Source organism: Hyperolius riggenbachi, chromosome 3, assembly GCF_040937935.1.
Source record: "Hyperolius riggenbachi isolate aHypRig1 chromosome 3, aHypRig1.pri, whole genome shotgun sequence".
NCBI classification, from domain to species: Eukaryota; Metazoa; Chordata; class Amphibia; order Anura; family Hyperoliidae; genus Hyperolius; species Hyperolius riggenbachi.
Genome location: NC_090648.1, coordinates 282,640,834 through 282,665,782, shown reverse-complemented (window position 1 = coordinate 282,665,782; position 24,949 = coordinate 282,640,834). Strand labels below are relative to the sequence as shown.

The window sequence follows — 24,949 nt, the reverse complement described above, 5'->3', positions numbered from 1 at the left end:
AAGCGTATTATACACGCTGCCTCCTCCCTGGTGGTCACAGCGCTCGATCGACCACCAGAGAGGAAGGCAGCACTGTGAGTTGGAACACACACACACTGATCCTGCCCCCCCTGCACACTAATCGCCCACAGCACCCATCAGACCCCCCCCTGCCCACCCCCTGACAGCACTGTTTGCTCCCAATCACCCCCCTAATCACCTATCAATCACCCCCTGTCACTAACTGTCAACGCTATCTTTTAGATCAGGTCCTAAACTTCCCCCTGGGGGCGCCTGATCACCCCCCCACACCCTCAGATCCTCCCCAGACCCCCCCCCCGACCTCCCCCCCCCCCCGTGTACTGTATACAGCTATTCTCTGTAATCACCTGTCAATCACCTGTTAATCACCCATCGATCACCCCCTGTCATCACCTGTCACTGCCACCCATCAGATTAGACCCTAACCTGCCCTTTGCGGGCATCTGATCACCCACCCACACGCTCAGATCGCCCACAGGCCCACCCTCATAACACCTACCAAGTGCATTGTTTACATCTTTTCTCTCCTCTAAACACCTACTGATCACCCATCAATCACCCATTAATCACCCCCTGTCACTACCTGTCACTGCTACCCATCAGATCAGTCCCTAATCTGCCCCTTTTGGGCACCCAATCACCCGCCCACCCCCTCAGATTGCCCTGAGACCCCCTCTGATCAACTTGCCAGTGCATTGCTTGCATATATTCTACCCTGTAATTACCTTCTGATCACCTATCAATCACCCCGTCACCCCCTGTCACTGCTACCCATCAGATTAGACCCTAATCTGCCCCTTGCGGGCACCCAATCACCCACCCGAACCCTCAGATCGCCCACAGACCCCCCGCCAGTGCATTGCTTGCTTATTTTCTCCTCTGTAATTACCTACCGATCACCTATCAATCACCCCGTCACCACCTGTCACTGCAGGCTCCTGATCACCCTCCCCCCTGCCCTTATATCTCCCTCTGATCACTCCACCCTGCCCTAGATCACCCCCCTGCCATTGTGTATATCTAATCTCCTGTCTGTAACGCTTGATTGTGCTTTGATTGGCTCTAATTGTCTCAATTGCCCTGTGACTGACTTAGATTGTCCTGTGATTGGCTTTGATTGTGCTGTGATTGGCTTCGATTGTCCCGTGATTGGCTTCGATTGTGCTGTGATTGGCTTCGATTGTCCCGTGATTGGCTTCGATTGTGCTGTGATTGGATTCGATTGTCCCGTGATTGGCTTCGATTGTCCCGTGATTGGTTTTCGATTGTCCCGTGATTGGTTTTCGATTGTATTGTGATTGGCTTCGATTGCCCCGCGATTGGCTTTGATTGCCCCGCGATTGGCTTTGATTGCGCTGACTGGCTGTGATTGCCCTCTAATCACTCTTATTGGCTCTAATTGTGTTGTAATTGCCTTGATTGCCCTCTGATTGTCTGTGATTGTTTCTGATTGCCCCCATTGCTGTCTGATTGCCCCCTGATCCCCCCCCCCCCCCCGGTCACTATCCTAGTGATCTAAAAACAGTGTTTTTAGTATCACTAGTGTTAACAGTTAGGCCAGTTAGCTAGGCCCCTGTGTTAGTGTCAGTTAGCGCTCAGCCCACCGCACCACAGTCACTAATTAGTCGCTGATTAGCGTCATCACTGTCGCTAATCAGCATTGGTACTATATAGTATCTGTAAGTGAACATTACTGATCGCACACAGATCTATATTGGGGTCATTAGGATCCACTAAAAACGCTGTGTTTGCCGATCAGGCCTGATCGTTCGCCTGCACTTGCGTTCAGCCCGCCCCACTGCAGTGACAGAATTTTTTTTCTGATCACTGCAAAAAACACTGTACAATAGCTGTGGCACTGTAAAGATCAGTTTTGATTTTTTATCTTTTTTTCAAAACTCAGTGACCACAGCTTTCTGCTCCGCAAGTACTCCCTTTTGCTAGGTAGGTGCTCTTTTTCCTGGTAGTCTCAGAGGAATACCCCCTAAATTTAGCAGCCCACCATGGCAAGAAAGGGGTATTCCGATGATGAGGTTCTCAGGTACATGGCCCAGTCGGATGAGGACGATTGGGACATCTCATCCGACGAATCTTCTGGGTCAGAGTACGAACCTGTGGACAGCAGTGGCTCGCTGAACAATAGCGATAATGAGGTTGAGGTCCTGGCTAGAGCCAGGCGTACCACACCCCATGTCACTGGACCGCAGGTGGCGCAGGATCTGCCTCAAGGGCAGCAGAGTGGTGCTAGCGCTGGTCTGAGGTTTCATGGTGAGGCATACACCAGCAGCGCAGCATCTCCTGGACCTGGCACCAGTACTTCTGTAGACCCTGGTGAAGTGGTGAGCACCAGAAGGGAAGTTGAAACTGGTTCGGTGGCACGTGCATTAAGACCCGAGTCGCAGCCACCAAGAAAACGGGCCCGTACTACCCATAGTCTTCCAGAGGTGCTGGCAAATCCCAATTGGCAATCCCCTGGTTCCGCCGCACCCGTACTGCCCCCTTTCACCGCCCAGTCTGGAGTCCAGGTGGAGACAGATAATCTAGCAACGGCCCTAGACTTTTTTCATCTGTTCTTCACCGAGGATCTCTACGACTTAATTGTGGCTGAGACCAACCGTTATGCCACACAATACATCACCGACAACCCGGATAAGTACTATTCCCAGGCTTACCGGTGGAAACCACTCCAAGTTTCCGAACTTAAAACTTTTTTGGGCCTTCTCCTTAACATGGGTCTAGTCAAATTGAATGTATTGCGGTCTTATTGGTCTACGCGCCCAATATATCACCTGCCCATGTTCTCTGCTGTCATGTCTAGGACACGGTTTGAGATGATCCTGCGCTTCCTGCACTTCAATGACAACACAACCTGTCATCGGAGTGACCACCCTGCTTATGACCGGCTCCACAAAATTCGGCCCCTCATAGACCACATGTCATCAAAATTTGCAGATGCTTATACCCCTGAACAGCACATTTGTGTAGACGAGTCCCTCATACATTTTACCGGGCGCCTTGGCATCAAACAGTACATCCCAAGCAAGCGCGCCCGGTATGGGGTGAAACTGTATAAGCTCTGTGAAAGGGCCACAGGCTATACTTATGGTTTTAGGGTCTATGAGGGAAAAGACTCAAAATTGGAGCCGGTCGGATGCCCTGACTACCTGGGGAGCAGTGGCAAGATTGTGTGGGACTTGGTGTCACCTTTGTTCCAGGAGGGGTACCATCTTTATGTGGACAACTTCTACACAAGTGTGGCCCTCTATCAGCATTTAAAGATAGAAGGGATCCGCTGCTGTGGCACCGTGCGGCCTAGTCACCGGGGCTTCCCCCAACAGCTCGTTAGTACCCGGCTTGCACAGGGGGAGAGGGCTGCCTTGTGTACAGATGACCTGCTCGCGGTGAAATGGAAGGACAAGAGGGACGTTTACCTTCTGTCCACCATTCACACAGACACGACAGTCCAAATTCAACGGGCAACTGAGGTCTCTGAAAAACCCCTCGCCGTCCACGACTATAATGCTTACATGGGAGGGGTGGACTTCAATGACCAGATGTTAGGGCCCTATTTAGTTTCCCGCAAAACCAGACGCTGGTATAAAAAAGTGTCTGTTTATCTAATTCAATTGGGTATTTACAACAGCTTTGTTCTCTACAGTAAGGCTGGGAGAACTGGAGTGTTCCTTAAATTCCAGGAAGACATTGTTATGGAACTCCTGTATCCAGGAGGTGCCGTGGCCCAACCCCAAAATGCAGTTAGCCGGCTGCATGAAAGGCACTCCGCCTTTCCCATTCCGAGTGGCCCAAATCAACGCACCCCAAGAAAACGTTGTCGTGTCTGCAGCAGGGCTGGAACAAGGCGTGACACCTCTGTTTACTGTCCCATGTGTCCTGACCAGCCTGGTCTATGCCTAGGGGAGTGTTTCCAAAAGTGTATCATGAGCAGATACACTTTTAGAGAGTAGGGAACTCCAAACATAGCAGTAGGCACACAAGGGTCTCTGTGCTATTTCACACTGGCGTGATGCGTTAGGGAAAATTGCCTAGCGAAAGTCACACTTTGCGGTCCCCTTCCTACGCCGGAAGTGCTTGACTTAACGCTAGTGCATGCCTACGTTACTGGGTGGCTTCTGTGGCAATTTGGGTCGGCCCGGAAGTCATGTTAGTCTACGGCGACGCAGTTACTTACTAGGCCGAATGCGATTACTGTCGAATGCTACTCTAGCGGTATTCTCTGAAGGTCTGTTTGGGGCGATGCGGTGCGCGCGCCCCACCGGATACGCCAATATGCAGTGTGAACCCAGACATCAGGTTTCCAGAGACCCTAATACACAGTGCTGCCAGAAACCTCTCCTTTCACTTGGGACAAAGTGCATAATGTACTTCGCCACATCTCTGTGCGATTTGCACTTTGCATATTGTCCCATGGGGGACAAGAGGTTTGTCCTCAGAAAGGTAAGGAAAAAAAAACAAATAAAAAAAACAGGTAAGCAAAAAAGTTAATGTTTGGTTCCCAATGTTAATGTTTGGGTTAAAAATGTTCATTAAAGTTTATAAAAGTTGATGTTAATGAAGTTATTGCTTTGCTGCTTGCTTGTTTTTTGTGTGTGTGTTTTTCTCTCTTTTTTCCATCCTTTACCCTTCCAGGTGGACCGACCGACCGACCAACCAGCTGCAGCACTGATGGTGCATCCTGACAGAAGCATTGTGTGTCTGTCAGATTACACACAAGTCGGTGCATGCAGCGCTGCAGGACGAGATTTCTCCTCTGCAGTAAAAAAGATACGTTTGCCGAGGCATATGAGCTGAGGGGTGGTGTTGGAGCTCCTATGCTTTGGCAAGCACTTTGTATCAAAAAAGAACTCTGGCAATGATTTGTTCATCCACATCGATCGGTGTGAATGGATAAATCGGCTTTGCCAGGGCATACGAGCTGAGTGGGTGGACGTTTTTGGGTGGCAGCTCCTATGTCCTGGCAGACGCCTTCCCCTCTTTTTTTTTTCACATTTTTTTGGCAGATATTTTTTCATCCACATTGATTGATTGATTGACTGTCATTTTTCCTTTCAGCCCAGAGTGCATTACCCGTATGCCCAAAATAAGGAGTATAGCAGAAACTCCTAATACTGGCCATACATGTAATGATTGCAGAGACCCTAAAATGCCAGGACAGACCCCACGAATGATGCCATTTTGGAAAGAGGACACCCCAAAGTATTCCGTGAGGTGCATGGTGAGTTCATAGAATATTTTATTTTTTGTCACAAGTTAGCAGAAATTGTTGTATGTTTTTTTCACAAAATGTCATTTTCCGCTCACTTATGACAAAAAAAATTTTTTTCTATGAACTCACCATGCCCCTCATGGAATACCTTGGGGTGTCTTCTTTCCAAAATGGGGTCATTTGTGGGGTTTGTTCACGGTCCTGGCATGTGGGGGGGTTGCTAAATTGTGAGAACCCCTGTAAAGCCTAAAGGTGCTCATTGGACTTTGGGCCCCTTTGCGCAACTAGGCTGCTAAAAAAGTGTCACACATGAGGTATCGCTGTACTCAGGAGAAGTAGTATAATGTGTTTTGGGGTGTATTTTTACACATACCCATGCTGGGTGGGAGAAATAGCTCTGTAAGTGGACAATTATGTGTAAAAAAATCAAAAAATTCTGATTTACAGAGATATTTCTCCCACCCAGCATGGGTATGTGTAAAAATACACCGCAAAACAAATTATAATACTTCTCCTGAGTACGGGGATACCTCATGTGTGGCACTTTTTTGCACCCTAACGGCGCTAAGGGGCCCAAAGTCCAATGAGTACCTTTAAGATTTCACAGGTCATTTTGCGACATTTGGTTTCAAGACTACTCCTCACGGTTTAGGGCCCCTAAAATCCCAGGGCAGTATAGGAACCCCACAAGTGACCCCATTTTAGAAAGAAGACACCCCAAGGTATTTAGTTAGGAGTATGGTGAGTTCATAGAAGATTTTATTTTTTTGTCACAAGTTAGCGGAAATTGATTTTAATTGTTTTTTTTCACAAAGTGTCATTTTCCGCTAACTTGTGACAAAAAATAAAATCTTCTATGAACTCACCATACTCCTAACTAAATACCTTGGGGTGTCTTCTTTCTAAAATGGGGTCACCTGTGTGGTTCCTATACTGCCCTGGGATTTTAGGGGCCCTAAACCGTGAGGAGTAGTCTTGAAACCAAATGTCGCAAAATGACCTGTGAAATCCTAAAGGTACTCATTGGACTTTGGGCCCCTTAGCGCAGTTGGGGTGCAAAAAAGTGCCACACATGTGGTATCGCCGTACTCAGGAGAAGTAGTATAATGTGTTTTGGGGTGTATTTTTACACATACCCATGCTGGGTGGGAGAAATGACCCCATTTTGGAAAGTAGACACTTCAAGGTATTCAAAGAGGAGCATAGTGAGTCCGTGGCAGATTTCATTTTTTTTTGTCGCAAGTTAGAAGAAATGGAAAGTTTTTTTTCCTTTTTTTTTGTCACAAAATGTCATTTTCCGCTAACTTGTGACAAAAAATAAAATCTTCTATGAACTCACCATGCCTTTCAGTGAATACTTTGGGATGTCTTCTTTCCAAAATGGGGTCATTTGGGGGATATTTATACTATCCTGGAATTTTAGCACCTCATGAAGCATGACAGGTGCTCAGAAAAGTCGGAGATGCTTCAAAATGGGAAAATTCACTTTTTGCACCACAGTTTGTAAACGCTATAACTTTTACCCAAACCAATAAATATACACTGAATGGGGTTTTTTTAATCAAAAACATGTTTGTCCACATTTTTCGCGCTGCATGTATACAGAAATTTTACTTTATTTTAAAAATGTCAGCACAGAAAGTTAAAAAAATCATTTTTTTGCCAAAATTCATGTCTTTTTTGATGAATATAATAAAAAGTAAAAATCGCAGGAGCAATCAAATAGCACCAAAAGAAAGCTGTATTAGAGAGAAGAAAAGAAGGTAAAATTCATTTAGGTGGTAGGTTGTATGACCGAGCAATAAACCGTGAAAGCTGCAGTGGTCTGAATGGAAAAAAAGGCTCTGGTCCTTAAGGGGTTTTATGACTGCAGTCCTTAAGTGGTTAACTAACTCATGCCCATCAGCATTTGATCAAAATTCAGTGAAATACAGATAGGCTATTGATGCCAGGTGGAGGCCTGAGTGAGCAGATTACAGAGGTACACGTGCTCTCATAGCTCTGAGGAAGTACAAAGCTAATGTTTGATCAATACTGGGCAGTGGGCATTATCAATATCAGAAGAAATGGCTCTTGAATTGTTAATAAATTAACAGTAGAGAGGGTCTTCTGTCTTACTGGAATGTATACATAGAAAATTGAACAGTGATGAACTGCTAAATTTAAGCAATTTTACAAAAGAAACTTAAAGTAAACCTGAGATGGGGCAGTAGTAAAAACAATGATACATACCTGGGGCTTCCTCCAGCCCCCTCTAGGCTGATCACTCCCTCACCGTCCTTCTGCACCCCCTGGATCCTCAGAAATTGGCCTGGAAAGTCTTCCGGTCTGGGGCTTACTGTGCATGCGTGGGCCAGCTTCACGTGCCCCTGTTGCGCTATTGTAGCCGGGAGCATTCTTGGCCTGCGCAGTACTACTGCACAGGAGCAAAATGCTTCTAGCAATGGCAGCGCTAACAGGGAGCACACGTGGTTACTGCATCTGCGCCTACTGGTTCCAACTGCAGGATTTTGCAGGGCCAATTTCTGAAAATCCAGTGGCGGAGGAGGATGGCAGAGGAGTGATCAGCCTAGAGGGGGCTGGAGGAAGCCCCAGGTATGTATATATTTTTTTTCTTTACTGTCTCAGGTGAACTTTAAGCTAGGTACCTATGTGCAGACTGCAGAAGATGGATCGGGTCCTTCCGGCGACCTGCGATCCGACAAATGCTCATTTCCTGATCCATCTTCTGCAGTGGGTACAAATGATGGCACACGACGGATGTGGCACGATTGGGTACTTTTGCACGGAGGTCTATGGCGATTGGAACAATTGTTCCACCATGACGGTCGTTTAAAGATAAGCAATCGATTCGGGTGGCTGCATTGTGCAACATTGCTTTAATGAGGCTTTGTTAAACAATGTCGTGAAAAATCGCTGTGAAAATTGCGGTGTGCATACAGTGGGATGCGAAAGTTTGGGCAACCTTGTTAATCTTCATGATTTTTCTGTATAAATCGTTGGTTGTTACGATAAAAACACAGTGATATTTGAGAAGTGAAATGAAGTTTATTGGATTTACAGAAAGTGTGCAATAATTTTTTAAACAAAATTTGGTGGGTGCGTAAGTTTGGGCACCACAAAAAAGAAATGAAATCAATATTTAGTAGATCCTTCTTTTGCAGAAATTACAGCCTCTAAATGCTTCCTGTAGGTTCCAATGAGAGTCTAGATTCTACTCTAAGGTATTTTGGACCATACCTTGTTACAAAACATTTGTAGTTCATTCAGGTTTGATGGCTTCCGAGCATGGACAGCTCTCTTTAACTTACACCACAGATTTTCAATTATAGGCAGGTCTGGGGACTGAGATGGCCATTCCAGAATGTTGCACTTGTTCCTCTGCATGAATGCCTTAGTGAGTTTTGAGCAGTGTTTAGGGTCATTGTCTTGTTGAAAGATCCAGCCCTGGCGCAGCTTCAGCTTTGTCACTGATTCCTGGACATTGGTCTCCAGAATCTGCTGATACTGAGTGGAATCCATGCGTCCCTCAACTTTGACAAGATTCCCAGTGACTACACTGGCCACACAGCCCCACAGCATGATGGAGCCACCACCATATTTTATTGTAGGTAGCAGGTGTTTTTCTTGTAATGCTGTGTTGTTTTTCCTCCATGCATAAAGCCTTTTGTTATGCCCAAATAAATAAATTTTAGTTTCATCAGTCCACAGCACCTTATTCCAAAATGAAGCTGGCCTGTCCAAATGTGCTTTCGCACACCTCAAGTGGCACTGTTTGTGATGTGGGCAAAGAAAAGGCTTCCTCTGCATCACTCTCGCATACAGCATCTCTTTGTGTAAAGTATGCCGAATGGTTGAACGATGCACAGTGACTCTATCTGCAGCAAGCTGATGTTGTAGGTCTGTGGTGCAGGTCTGTGGGTTGACTCTGACTGTTCTCACCATTCGTTGCTACTGTTTATCTGAGATTTTTCTTGGTCTGCCACTTCGAGCCTTAACTTGAACTGAGCCTGTGGTCTTCCATTTCCTCAATATGTTCCTAACTGTGGAAACAGACAGTTTAAATATCTGAGACAGATTTCTGTATCCTTCCCCTAAACCATGAGGGTGAGGGTGAACAGTCTTTGTATTTAGGTCATTTGAGAGTTGTTTTGAGACCCCCATGCTGCTATTCTTCAGAAAACATTAAAAGAGGAGGGAAACTTATAAATGACCCCCTTAAATACTCTTTTTTGTAATTGGATTCACCTGTGTATGTAGGTCAGGGGTCACTGAGCTTACCAAGCCAATTTGAGTTCCAATAATTAGTTCTAAGGTTTTGGAATCAATAAAATTACAACAGTGCCCAAATTTATGCACCTGCCTAATTTTATTTAAACAATTATTGCACACTTTCTGTAAATCCAATAAACTTAATTTCCCTTTTCAAATATTACTGTGTGTGTCTCCAATATGATATATTTAACTGACATTTTTAATCGTATCAACCAACGATTTGTACAGGAAAATCATGACGATTAACAAGGTTGCCCAAACTTTTGCATCCCACTGTATGTGTCTAAAAGGGCTATCGCATTTTAAGATCTGTGTTATTTGTAACCTAATCGATCTTTGCCTAAAATGTATTTTGAATACACTATAAACAAACTATGGTGAATATGTTTAATCATTTTGAGGACATGGCATTTATTTCCTTGTTGCAGTTATTTACATATGCAGATTTTAGAAATGTGAATATTCTGTGCCTGGATACTGCAGTTTAGACTTACATTAGTCAAATCAAAATGAGTGCTGGGAAGGCCTGTGGAATTATGGTGGGGCTGAACTTAGAGACTGACAGACTTTATTGATATATTTCTCTATGTATTTAATTAATACATAGATTCTCTATGATGCATGTGCAATAATAACCCAATGCACTAACCAGCTGGTGCTTATGCTGTGTTTTTTCCTTATCAGATTATCTTCATCGGAGACTCCACTAATAGAGGGATGATGTACTACTTGATAGAGAGAGTTAATGAAACACTGCAGGAGTGGCAGAAAACTCATGATATGAAGCTTTTAGATAACATAAACGGTGGCAGAACAAATATAAGTTATTCTTATTACCCACAGTTTTGGATTGATGTTAAAAAGCGTCCAACCTTTGAAGAAGCACTAGAAAAGCTACTTGAGAGGTAGAGATCATAGCAGTACTTTTTTATTATTATTATTAAAATCTGAGAGGTTTGAGCAAAACTAAAATACACATAAAAGATAATTTGTGCTAATATATAACATTGATGGATTGATTACGATATGTTTCATGATGATCTCAGGGTCTAGGTTACACATGCTCAGCTGATGACCGCAATTAAAAATAAAAACATTGGACACACATGCAAGATCGTAACATGAACCTGGTGGGACCACCGGCAAAACTCCACAGGCCGGACCCTGCTGCTTCCCCAGGCACTGGGGAGTGCAGAGCAGAGCTGCTGCAATGTGGAGAGCAGAGCAGTGTCATACATTACCTTGTCCAAGTGGTGCGAAATGCCCTTACTCCTCTATCTTCACTGTAGCTGCTGTACAATCTCCCTGCAGCTCCCGTCATGTGACTAGCACCACTAGTCACATGACTGAGAGGAATCAAGGACATGCCACACCACTGGAACAAGATAATGCTCCTCTGCTCTCCACATTGCCACAAGACCGGGCTCCTTAGCCCCCAGTTCAAGTCGAATGGCATGAGGCGTGCATACATTTATAGACTGGGAAGACCAAGCAACCCCTGATTAAGCACATGGCTGAACATAGAAGGTCTAACACTGTAATCCACCTACATCTCACAATGTTTTGAGGCACTGAAACTTAAAGTTAACATCTGCATAATAAGTATGTTAATCAATTGAAAAATGAAGTTTTCATGATGTTAGAGTAAACATTCATATATTAAATTTCTATATTACCCTTACTTAAAAATTCCTAGAGTTACAGACTACCCAGCAAGCTCATGGTGAACCAGAACTCCTAGGAGTGTATAAGGGGCTACAAAGGACCAAAAAGCCCTCTTACTAAAATGTTACGCAAAACAAAAGTTTGCCTTTTTAAACAGAAGGTATTTACAATTATTCAGGTTGGAGTGAGTATATGATATGTCCCACGATTCCTGTGAGAGTTCAGTATGAAGAAAAGCCCTTCAAATCTGGAATAGCATGTTTTGATGCACTTTCAGAAGACATTTATACATCTTCTGCTGTGTTACCAAAAAAAAACAAAAAAAAAGGATTTTTATCTCAAGAAGAATATAACATCATTGTAACATAATCATAGGCATACATGTAAAAAAGGTGCCTCAGTAATTTAGGCATCGGGGATACAGATATTCTACTTTTGGGCTATGGGTAATAGTATAGCAGAATATCAGAATTTTTTTTACCGATATGTTACTCTAAACCAGGGGTCAGGGACCTTTTTGGCTGAGAGAGCCATAAACGCCACATACTGTATTTTAAAATGTAGTTCCCTGAGAGCCATACAATATATTTTAAACTGGCACAGTGGGCAGCAGAGGACTCATGTCCCTGTTGCCATGGTGATGTGTATACAGTTGAGCCTCCGGGCTACAGAAGTGTCCAACACGTCTTCAGCGGCTCTTAGGTTTCAGCAACATCAGTAATTTCCCCAAAAGCCAGACAGGAGAAATACAGACTAATAGCTTGTACAATTAGCTAGCTGACTTGTGGGTTGATTCAATTTGTAGGACGAGATCCCTGCACTTTGGCCCAATAGGCAGCTGGTCAAGTGACAGACAGCCTATTGGGCCAATGAAAGTGCGAGGATCTTGTCCTACAAAGTCACTGGAGCTGACAGGGTCCAGGGTGGGACAATTGGAGCAGCTGTTAGTTTTGGGGTAGTGCGAGTAATTTAGTAGTGCATGCTATAGCAGTAGCGTGCCTACTTTGAAAATTTTACTTGCGTTGCTTGAGTGGCGCAGTTTAGTGAATCAACCCCTACTGAGTTGTATGTGAGCCAGATTTAGCCATTGAAAGAGCCACATATGGCTCCCGAGCCATAGGTTCCCTACCCCTGCTCTAAACCTACCTTATTCTCACTTAAACCCAACCTATATAGCCTTAAACAACCCCCTGCCCTGCTTTAACATTTGTCAATATCTGTGCTGTTTTCACTGCTAAAAAAACCTCCGCTGATATCTGCACTGCTTAAAAATATTGGGCATTGTAGGCACTCAACATATTGCCCAGTTTACCTGCTTCACCATATTAGTATTTATTCTAAATTCAGTTCAGTGCTCACATTTGTGTGATTTTGACATTACAGATTTTATCATCATCTCTTTGTTTCTTTGCTTGATTTTAGGTCTCAACCTGTGAAGGACACAAAGCAGACTGTACTGGTTGTAGGAGGTGTTCAATGGCTGAACACCGATCACCTGCAAATAATACACAATGTATTGAAGAGGTAAGGCTGATATTTTTCAAAGGCGCTAAAGATTGAGCAGCTTGTGCATGTTAATATTGAACATTCCATTAGAAATCTTGATGGTACCAGGCTAATATCCAGTAGTAGAGAACTACCTTATTTGTATTGGATAAGCTGTACCACCTCAGGTTCCTTGTGGTAGGCCTGGTCTCACACTAAGGTGCAAAGTTTCAGAAGGTTCAGACTTCACCCTTCCCCCAGCTAAAGAGTTGTGAATATGGTTATGTTCCTCCTTGAGACTGATAGTTGTCAGGGAACCAGGGGCGTAGGAATAGGCCCTGCAGCCCCTGCGCCCGCGGGGGGGCCCGGCCCCCCCCCTGGGGCCCGCTCGGGGCCGTTTTGTGGGTGCTGGAGGGGTGGCAGCATGAGGGGAAAGCCTTGCCCACAGTCGGCGGGGAGAGGGGTAGTTCCCCCCTCTCCCTCACCTCGGGGCTCTCCCCTCTGCGCTCCCCTCCAGCTCGTAAGTGTCTGTGGGGCTGTGGTGGGCAGCGAGCGGCGGGCAGATACATACCTGCTTCCGTGCGTTCCATCGGAGACTTCTCCCTCTAGCGGCTGACGTCACTTCCGGAAGTGACGTCAGCCGCTAGAGGGAGAAGTCTCCGATGGAACGCACGGAAGCAGGTATGTATCTGCCCGCCGCTCGCTGCCCACCACAGCCCCACAGACACTTACGAGCTGGAGGGGAGCGCAGAGGGGAGAGCCCCGAGGTGAGGGAGAGGGGGGAACTACCCCTCTCCCCGCCGACTGTGGGCAAGGCTTTCCCCTCATGCTGCCACCCCTCCAGCACCCACAAAACGGCCGCGAGCGGGCCCCGGGGGGGGGGCCCGCTCAGAAAATCTGCAGGGGGGCCCGGTGGGGCCTAGTTACGCCCCTGCAGGGAACCATAGAATGCAACCAAATCATAACCGTGTCACAGGAAAAAAAGGTACAAGGTCGTGCAAGATGGTATACAGGGATATCAGAGATAATTGACAAACAGACAAAAAATTAAGTCTGGTGGCTGACAGGCAATGTCAGTAAACCGTCATAAAGTCAGGGCAGAGTCAAATGCTTGGAACAAACCAACATCTGAAACAAGAACAGGAATTCGCAGAATTATTAGTGGCAAGAAAATCAACTCTTTTCTCATGCACATGTTTAGTGGTCCGGTCTCAGTATTGTTTTACAATATATGTCCCTACAACTGTTAGAAGCCTTCAATACCCTAGTTTAGCTAGCAGATGGTAATTTGGAAAATGTAAGAACAAGAGCCATGGTGGGATATGGCAAGACTGCATGTAGCAATGCAAACTACAATGGAGCACTTTTAAAACTTTATGGGAGTGAATGTGTCTGTGCTAAACATGACAACCAATCCGATTCTGATTTTCTTTTTATTATACAGTAAAAACATATGTACAACTAGCAATCTGCAGCGAGTTCCTGTAGAATTAGACCTGGTCAAGTCTAAGTAGCCTAGTGCACAATCCCTCTGCGGGTCACCACTCCACACACAATATCAATATAGTAAATACGAAGGAGGCACTCGATTGGCTTTTATATTTGCGTATTGTCAAATCTCAGAATACTGGGATTTGATAAAACGCAAGTTTGAAAGCCAATCGAGTGCCTCCTTCGTATTTACTATAAAAACATATGTATGCTGGCATAATAGTAACAAAGGGGATGATTAATCAGCTCCCTTTTTGTTCTCTCAGTCCCATCTGCTATCAGCCCCATAAAGTCTGCGACTTGACTCAGTTTCGGAGTACTGCGCATGTGCGGTCTCTGCTTTGCACACCTCCCCACCCCCAATCATGCTCCAGTGGTCGGGAGCATTCGGTGTATGCACAGTTTAAGACTGTAAATTAACTTCTGCAGAGTATTCCTGGCAATGGGAGCAGGATGGAGAGGTGCACGGCCCATAGTGGTGCCCCTAAACCCAGCTGGATCAGACCAGAGTGACAGGAGGGAGCTGACAGACTACAGAGGGCTGGAGGAAACCCCTGACAAGTAAAAATATTTTTCTCCCATTCATCTCAGGTTTACTGTAAGAGATCTAACTTTAAAGTTTAGACTGTCTCAAGCAAATTATGTTTATTCAGCTTTAATACGGACAGATCCCAAACTGTTGAACTTTTCATTCATTTCCTGCTCTCACAAGTTTTTGTTTTTTCCCCTTTGATTAGAGTTCAAACTGCACAAAATCAATATAAAACCCTGGATTCTTAACCATCACAGTGAGAGAGAAAAAAAATATAGGCTAGGTCCTCTATGTATGAATACACATGTCTACTGCATCATTTGAATACATATTTATGAAATAAACAAAAGTCAGCAAAACCCTAAAAAAATTATGATCTACTAAGGCACAACGGACATTTTTGTTCACCAACCCAAACAAGACTTTAGGTATAATTTTCTGGAACTACATAAATTAGAATGAGAAAGTTTGTTTTTTATTATTAATTTCATCTATTATTTATGAATGCATGAATATATAAATTTTGATGTTTTGCATGTAAACTTTAACTGCAGTCATGTAGCTGATATCTGAATATTGTATTCAGCCATAAGAGCAGAATTTCCATAATTAAAGCATGTATTAATGTTAATAAGTACTCTGCGGAAATGCCAGTCAACTTGACGATGCAGGCATGTGTCACATTATAAGGCTGTGGAATGGAAGGCTGATTGAAAATGCTGCAATCAGCAGATTGTGAACAGGAAATACCTAAGTGCCAATCAGAGTTCATTTCTGAAAAATAGCTTTTTTGTAAAAATGTATTAATTATGTTTTTCCTGACTAGAACTACATCAAAGTCATATAGAATTTAAAACGTCATGTGATATATTGATTTCACAAAATGGCTATTCAATATTCCAGGTGTGTGGGGCCAAGGCTACATTTCTAATAAGAACACTGTACCTTATGCAAGTGACAAATATATATTGATATATTGTACTTTTAGTGCAGTTATTGCATATGGTAACAGCGAGTTTTAAGCATATTGTTCTATCTGGACATTTCCTGCATTGACCTCAATCCACAAAGCATTACAGTATGTGGTAAAGGATAAAAACAACTGAATCTACCAAACATTTTTTAAATGTCACTTCACAAAGAATTTTACTTCATGAAAAACTAAAATAACTGACAAGTGAGGTAAACTACCAACTTGTGAGGTAAATACTTTAGAACTGTTTATTCACAAAGAATGAAGCATGCAGTAAAACAAGAGAGATGATGATGATGATGCCAGATTGCGAAACCGGTCGGAAAGAAGACAGGCGGCACCTTTAATGTTTTATTGGCTGTGGACCAACTTACATGCGCAAGTTTTTATTAGGGGTTCCCAGTTCCTGGGCCCTGTATGTAAGTCTTTGTTTTTATCTTATTTTTTACAGTCTATACCGATTGTTTTTACAATAAACTGTTTACACTTAGAGTTGACTTTTTTTGTTGTGTTTATATATTGGCCTTCCTGGTTACCATACCATATATCGGAGTGAGGGAGTGTTGGAAGTTTGGATCCATATCTGCTTGAGGTTCGTTAGAATTACCGCTGAATGCGAGACATAAAACCTTATAATGTGGTTTGTTGGCAGCTGGTAAGCCCCTCTTACTCTTTTTTGGTGATGGTTGGCCACAAGACTATGTGAGGTTGGAATATCACTGTGGTGAAGTTTTATTGACTGTATTTATTCCTCTTTGATCTGCGCTGACTTATTAAAACAAGAGAGATGTTCAGTATTTTATCTCCAGCCTGCAGATATTAGTAAACAGCAAACAGCCATTTGTGGTATTATAGAAGGGAGGAAACAGAGCAAGAGACAAGGAGAAAACTAATTAAGCTCTTCTAGAAAATAAGAAAGTTAATAAAAACATGTTTTTTTAATTTCACATTTGTTGTATAACATAAATCCACAATATAATTTTCTACAATAGTAATTAAAAATAGTAAATAAGATGCTAATGGTTTTGAGCTGACACAAATTTTATGTTTAAATAATGCAGCTTGGACTTGCTGTTTACTTGTCGGTATTATAAAAAGAAAAATGTTATTTGTATCTAGCTTCCATTTTCATGCACTGCAATAATTATTGCAGTTGGATTATAATCCATCAAACACTGAATGAAATACCATATGAATCCGTAAAATACCAAATGGAATACCACATGATGTAAAAACCTTTGTGAATTGTCAAGCACTTTTTTGGTAAATTACCAAGCTATTACCACATGTGTGAAAATCTTAGTGAATACTCAAAAAAATGTATATTTTTACCGCATGAGGGTAAGTTACCAAACATTACATTTTTACCAAACAGGTCCAAGGGAATAAAAGCCATTGTATTGTTTTTTGTTTCACACATCTTAAAAAATATCAGTTATTTTCTTAATGAATTTACAGGAAGAGCCTATATCTTTGCTTCAGTAAAAAAAATAAAATCTTTTTTTTCAGGAAAAATCTTCGTAATATTTTAGTAATCATAAAATCAGTAGGAATGGGCTTCCATCTACCAGTGCATGGCATTCGATCACTAACACCTGTAAGTACAGTATATAAATAATATTTATCTGCTTAGCTACATAGGATGAAAAATACTCCATCATGATCAGCCTAAACACATTTCATTTTGATTAATTTAAATTGTAAAAACATGTTTTCACCCAGATTGATGCCCAGTGCAGAATCCTATGCTGGGATAACAAGAATGAGTCTTGAATTGCAGACTAAACTTATTGGAATTACGCTTACCAGAGAGCCATCAAGGATAAACCAGATTTACTTGTGATAAGGTCTACCTGCAGAAAACATAAAAAACCCTAAGAGTCAAATTAAGTTAAGAGTGACATTATCATAGCATGTTTATTGACAGTGATTCTGTAAACTGAATAAGGTCAATATCACTATATATGGATGTATTAATCTACTATGTTTCATAGTCATCATCCATTGTGTTAAGCTGTTAATTTTGACTTGTCCTAAACTTGTTAAATAAAGTGATGATGACCCTGCCAGGCCTCCGTCATTCATGCATCACCCTGGTTGAAGTCACTCATTCTTCTAGGTCTTTGGCATTCCTCAGCAGCCTTTGTAACCACTTGAGACCCTGATTAGTTCTGAAGATGAGTGCATCCATACTGCACATGCCCGAGCAAAGACTTGCTTGTGTGCCGTATAGATGCACTCATCTTCAGAACTTATCGGGGGTGTGAGTAGTTCCAAAGGCTGCCAAAGAGTGTTGAAGAGCTATTCGACCTATTAGGTCGAATTGCTTCAATCAGGGGCAGACCAAGGACCGGGAAGGCTCTATGGTATCCAGAGCCTTTCGTCTACTTAGGTATATATGTAACTTGAAACAGATTTTTCGCTTCAGATTCCCTTTAAACCAGAGGAAGGCAGAAGCACTATGAGAAGAATGTGCCAGTTTGTGCTCTTTTTCTGACAAGTTCCCACTCCCAATTTGTACTTCAGATGTTTAATTCTGGTTTCCATTTTTATCTTGCAACAAAAATACACACATTACAGACTGGAAACTCATTCCTAAACCTTTAACCTAATAAAACCATAGAGCCTTTAGAATTAAGATAAATTATTGTCAATTTAGATCTATATAGATTTATATAACTTTGGATGCTTAACATGAGAATTAGAAAATCATACATGCACATCATAATGAGTAATGCCAGGCATAATAGGGTAATGAGTTTGAATCTAGTGCTTGAGTGAGTGGTAGACACTTGGAATGAATGAAATTAAAAGCAAAAATAAAAACTAGCACAAATGTAACAACAAAACCATTGTAAGCAGCAGGTATATAGTTGCCTTGAAAGGCACATGTAAATGAACATGGGTGAGATTTGAGTCCATGAGCTCTCCAGCGACAAGGGGAAAGAGGAAGCATATGAAAATACATATGCGGCAAAGGTATGTAACAACGCTAGTCACCAGACAGCACTACAAGTAAATAGTGGACTGGGGGTAATCCAGAAGAGGAGATGGACCAGTTTGTTAATGTTTCAAAGAATGCCATTCAGGAGATAGTTTTGAAGCAGAAGACTGAATTGTAGGCCTTTGTGGAAGAGGAGGCAGTGGGATCTTCGGTGATTGAAGCAGGGTAGAGCCCTCTGATGCTGTTGTGATGGAGAGCATTTTACCATTGCGCTTAAAAAGAAGCTTTGTTGGGTAACAATATTTATACATAATCTGAGCATCCCTCAGATCAGCATATAAGTGGAGCATAGTACACAGTTCGGGGAGCTTGTTTGGAGGCCTCATAGCAGCCATTAAGTTTTCTTTCATTTTATAAAATACATATCTGACAATTACATCTCTGGAGATTGAGTCGGGTAAGAACTCAGGCTTGGCTAGCCTGTGAGCTCTGTCTATAGTGAACTCGATATCAGGAGTATCAGGAAGGACAGCTTTTGTCATTTTTATGATCTATTGTTTGAGTTCACCTGTGGGTATTTGATCAGATATCCCCCTCACTTTCACATTGTTACATCTGCATCTATCTTCGAGATCAGATGCTTCGTTTTTCAGCCAGAGAATTTCATCAGTGCAAGTATTGGATGCATCAACAAGCTTATTGTGTTCTGAGGAGATAAGTGCAACTCTCCGCTCTGCAGTGTTTATTCTCTGTCCTAAGTTTACAATTTCATGCTGCAGTTCTTTATTCATTAAAGCGATGTCAGAAATTAGAGATGACTTGAATTATAAAAGTATGTATTTTATATATGTCTGTGAGGCAGTCTGCTCTGTGGCTGAAAAGGCCTCAATGGTTGCTATGGTAGCGTCAAAGGATGCTGCCTCATGGTAGCTCTGTCTTACCTCTTCTCCTGCTGGGGGAGCTATGTGGAGTTTAGGTTTGACTGGGCTGCGGGGAGAAAATGACCCATCTGGGGAGGAAGAAGAGCCCTCTGACCTGATTGCTGAGCGTGAGGCAGTGAGTTCAGTATCCGTGGCACCTCGGATCTCTGAGCCGCGCAGGCCCCATCTTTGGAGGCGGATGTAGAGCGGGTGGCCTTCTCCACAAAATAACCTGTACGTTTCTGGAGCCGCTGTCCCTTTTTCTTTCTCTTTTTGGTCGCATCGACCTCTGTAAGCATGTCCTCCATGTCGGAGGTGGAGGGTTGTCGGGAAGGAATTGCTGCAGGTACTAATGTGCGGTCTGGTTATGGAGCTCCTCACTTAGGCTGCTGTCCTGCTTGAGCGGAAGTCATGACCCCGATTATTGTCAATTTAGTGCATCATGTGATATTTGTAACAATATTTATTGAAATCATATTTTCGTTAAAAATAGAAGACTGTGTTTAGGTACTAATATAGTAGTAAGAAATAAATCTGTAAACAGGTAACTTGTATTTAAACTAGTGTTGGGCGAACAGTGTTCGCCACTGTTCGGGTTCTGCAGAACATCACCCTGTTCGGGTAATGTTCGAGTTCGGCCGAACACCTGACGGTGCTCGGCCAAACCGTTCGGCCACATGGCCGAACTAAGAGCGCATGGCCGAACGTTCCCTGAACGTTCGGCTAGCGCTGTGATTGGCCGAACGGGTCACGTGGTTCGGGCCCGAACGCGCTCTGATTGGCCGAACGGTCACGTGGTTCGGGTAAATAAATACCCGAACCACGTCATATCTCCGCCATTTCTCTGTGGGTTTAGCTTTGGGTAGGCAGGCAGGGTAGTTCGCTCTCCAGCCACGCTAGCCAGGGTCCCCCCCAGTCATTGTGTGTCGCTGCTGGGAACAGTAGTACACCGCTCGCTCAGCCACACTATATATATAGCATTGTTTACTGCCACTGTGTACCTCGCTCAGCCACGCTATATATAGCATTGTGTTTTCTGACACTCTGTGTACACGGCTTAGCCTGGCTATATAGCATTGTGTGTACTGCCACTGTGCACCTCGCTCAGCCACGCTATATATAGCATTGTGTTTTCTGACACTCTGTGTACACAGCTTAGCCTGACTATATAGCATTGTGTGTACTGCCACTGTGCACCTCGCTCAGCCACGCTATATATAGCATTGTGTTTACTGCCACTCTGTGTACACCGCTCAGCCAGACTATATACCATTGTTTACTGACACTCTGTGTACACCGCTTAGCCAGACTATATACCATTGTTTACTGACACTCTGTGTACACGGCTCAGCCTGACTATATAGCATTGTGTGTACTGCCACTGTGCACCTCGCTCAGCTACGCTATATATAGCATTGTGTTTTCTGACACTCTGTGTACACGGCTTAGCCTGACTATATAGCATTGTGTGTACTGCCACTGTGCACCTCGCTCAGCCACGCTATATATAGCATTGTGTTTACTGCCACTCTGTGTACACCGCTCAGCCAGACTATATACCATTGTTTACTGACACTCTGTGTACACCGCTCAGCCAGACTATATACCATCGTTTACTGACACTCTGTGTACACGGCTCAGCCTGACTATATAGCATTGTGTGTACTGCCACTGTGCACCTCGCTCAGCCACGCTATATATAGCATTGTGTTTACTGCCACTCTGTGTACACCGCTCAGCCAGACTATATACCATTGTTTACTGACACTCTGTGTACACCGCTTAGCCAGACTATATACCATTGTTTACTGACACTCTGTGTACACGGCTCAGCCTGACTATATAGCATTGTGTGTACTGCCACTGTGCACCTCGCTCAGCCACGCTATATATAGCATTGTGTTTTCTGACACTCTGTGTACACGGCTTAGCCTGACTATATAGCATTGTGTGTACTGCCACTGTGCACCTCGCTCAGCCACGCTATATATAGCATTGTGTTTACTGCCACTCTGTGTACACCGCTCAGCCAGACTATATACCATTGTTTACTGACACTCTGTGTACACCGCTCAGCCAGACTATATACCATTGTTTACTGACACTCTGTGTACACGGCTCAGCCTGACTATATAGCATTGTGTGTACTGCCACTGTGTACCTCGCTCAGCCACGCTATATATAGCATTGTTTACTGACACTCTGTGTACACGGGTCAGCCAGACTATATAGCATTGTGTGTACTGCCACTCTGTGTACACGGCTCAGCCAGACTATATATCATTGTGTGTACTGCCACTCTGTGTACACCGCTCAGCCAGACTATATAGCATTGTGTGTACTGCCACTCTGTGTACACCGCTCAGCCAGACTATATAGCATTGTGTGTACTGCCACTGTGTACCTCGCTCAGCCACGCTATATATAGCATTGTTTACTGACACTCTGTGTACACGGCTCAGCCAGACTATATAGCATTGTGTGTACTGCCACTCTGTGTACACCGCTCAGCCAGACTATATAGCATTGTGTGTACTGCCACTCTGTGTACACCGCTCAGCCAGACTATATAGCATTGTGTTTACTTCCACTCTGTGTCTGCTGGGCCTGGGAACAGTAGTACACCGCTCACCTGCCACTGTATAGCATTGTGCTCTGTGTCGCTGCTGGGAATAGTGGTACACCGCTCACCCGCCACTGTATAGCATTGTGCTCTGTGTCGCTGCTGGGAATAGTGGTACTGTATAGCATTTCTGTACTGCCACTGTACTGCTGCCAGTCAGCGTGTACTGTAAGGATAAGTGAAATGAGGAAGAAATCCGGTGAAAGAGGAAGGGGCAAGGGAAGAGGTGTTTCCCCTGACGGTTCACGTACAGGCCACAGGGGAGCACCCAAGAAAACCCACTCAATACCGCCCATGTTGTCCAGGACAACAACCCTCACAGATCCAAAAGAACAGGACCAGATAATTACTTGGATGACCTCTCAAGCGTCCAGCAGTGGGTTAAGCAGCACCAGCACATCACGCACGAGGTCCGAGTCCTCAGCCAGTTACAAGGAGCCAGTGGGCACAAAGCTGACACAACCGGCAGCGACACCACGCACACAACTGCCAGATAACCAGTCCGATGAATTACCTCAGGACACAATGGGGTATTCGCAGGAGCTATTCCCAGCCCAACAAACTTCCACCTTTCAAAGGTCAATGGAGGAACAGCCAGAAATGTTGTGCCCGGATTCACAACCATTAACTGTGGGAAATGCACCGCGCACTGAAATACAAGGCGAGTCCGAGGAGGACTCGGAAACCCAAATCCCAGAGCAAGTTGGGCAGGAGGGGTTGCAATTGCAGGAGGTCGGCCGACAAGATCTGGAAGACGACGTTGGAGTGAGCTGCACAGAGGTTGTTCTGGGGAGCTCTACTCCACGGCGGCGGCCCCCCACAATGACATATGACGAGTTTGAGGAGATGAAAGAGGAGGGTATGGACAATGTGGACATAGACCCAGATTTTGTTTCTGAACGAGAACATCGCCGTCGTAGCAGCAGCACAGATGAGTCTGTTGAAGAACCCACTGCTGCACGAGTTCGCCTTGTGCCACAAGGTAGGCGGCGCGCAATTTCAGGCACCACAAGCGTGGAAGTTCAAGTGAGAGGCAAAAGAGGAGCAAACAGAAATCGCCAGCAAGGAGGCAGGTGCTCCAAAGTCTGGGCTTTCTTTGAAGACTGCACTGAGGATGTTACCATGGCGATTTGCAAGGTGTGCAAGACCCGCCTGAGCAGGGGGAAAAGTATTAACAACCTCTCCACCACCAGCATGAGCCGCCACATGCTATCCAAACATCCCACTCTGTGGGCAAACGCGGCAGGACAGGGTACCAGCAACACTGCCTCCCTTGGGTTCACCAGACTCACCACCAGACCCGCCTCAGCAGCAGCAGTAGCCCAGCCATTGCGTGGTTCACAACATTCACAAACATCAGACGACGCTGACACTGTCACTTTCCGGAGTAGTGCTCTTGAGGTCTCCCAGTGTTCATCAAACACAACAACCAACAGCCCTTCCGTGTGCAGCGCTACGGTTCAGTTGTTTGTGTCGGAGATGTTTGAGCGCAAGAGGAAATTGCCAGCAAATGACCCCCGGGCCGTAGCAGTAACAGCCAGCATAGCCAAGCTTCTGGCCTGCGAAATGCTGCCATATCGAGTGGTGGAGACAAACAGCTTCAAGGGCATGATGTCAGTGGCCATCCCACGTTACGTGGTTCCCAGCCGCTACCACTTTGCGCGCTCTGCAGTGCCTGAGTTGCATGAGCACGTGGTCAGCAAAATAACCCGAAGCTTGAAGAATGCCGTTGCCTGCAAGGTTCACCTCACCACTGACACTTGGACGAGTGCGTTCGGACAGGGTCGATACATCTCCCTTACCGCGCACTGGGTGAACCTTGTGGAGCCTGGCAGCGATTCCTCACCTGCTACGGGGCGGGTGTTGCCCACGCCGCAAACAGCTGCACCGCCGTCCCTCCCACTGGATAACAACAGCAGCACCTACCTCTCTGACTCCTTCTCCTCCAACGCATCTCAAAGCTGTACCTCATCCGGAAACGCTAACCCAGCAGCAGTAGGATCGTGGAAGCAGTGCAGCACAGCTGTTGGCATGCGTCAGCAAGCGTTGCTGAAGCTGATCTGCCTTGGGGATAAGCAGCACACAGGGGAGGAAATTTGGAAGGGAATAAAGGAACAGACGGATTTGTGGCTGGCACCGCTGGACCTGAAACCGGGCATGGTTGTGTGTGATAATGGGAGTAATCTCATTCGCGCTTTAAGGTTGGCTAAGCTGACACACATCCCTTGCCTGGCGCACGTGATGAACCTAGTAGTTCAGCGGTTCCTGAGGACATACCCAGGCGTGGCCGATCTTCTGTTGAAGGTGCGTCGAGTGGCCAAACATTGTAGAAATTCCAGTACTGCTTCGGGGGCACTCGCCAAGATGCAGGAGCGCTTCAATCTCCCCCACCATCGCTTGCTGTGTGATGTCCCTACGCGCTGGAATTCTACGCTGCACATGCTAGCACGCTTTTGTGAGCAGAAGAGTGCAGTGGTCCAGTACATGACGGCGCAGTACCGAGGCGCATCCGGACAGCTGCCAAGCTTCTGTGGATCCGATTGGGCCAACATGTTGGACCTCTGCCAAGTCCTCCAAAATTTTGAGCAATCCACGTTGCTTGTGAGCAGTGACAACTCTTCAGTCAGCATTACCATACCACTGCTGTGTTTACTGAAGAGGTCAATGTTGAAAATCAAGGAAACAGCTGTCATGATGCAACTGGGGGAATCTGAAGGAGAAAACGATCAGCGTGATGGTACCAACATCAGGCCATCCGCCTCAGGGAACGCTGGCCCCAGAAGCTATGACGAAGAA

The 24,949-nt window shown here is 44.8% G+C and overlaps 1 protein-coding gene across 1 annotated transcript in view; it reads left to right on the top strand.

The window, feature by feature from the left end:
• The window catches only part of CPED1 (cadherin like and PC-esterase domain containing 1), a 344,542-nt gene that overhangs the window by 283,246 nt on the left and 36,347 nt on the right, over positions 1–24,949 (top strand). Inside the window, exons 18-20 of the mRNA XM_068276408.1 lie at positions 10,205–10,425; positions 12,608–12,709; positions 17,176–17,263. Of these exons, the coding sequence (XP_068132509.1) occupies positions 10,205–10,425; positions 12,608–12,709; positions 17,176–17,263 (411 nt within the window). The remainder of the gene's footprint in view (positions 1–10,204; positions 10,426–12,607; positions 12,710–17,175; positions 17,264–24,949) is intronic.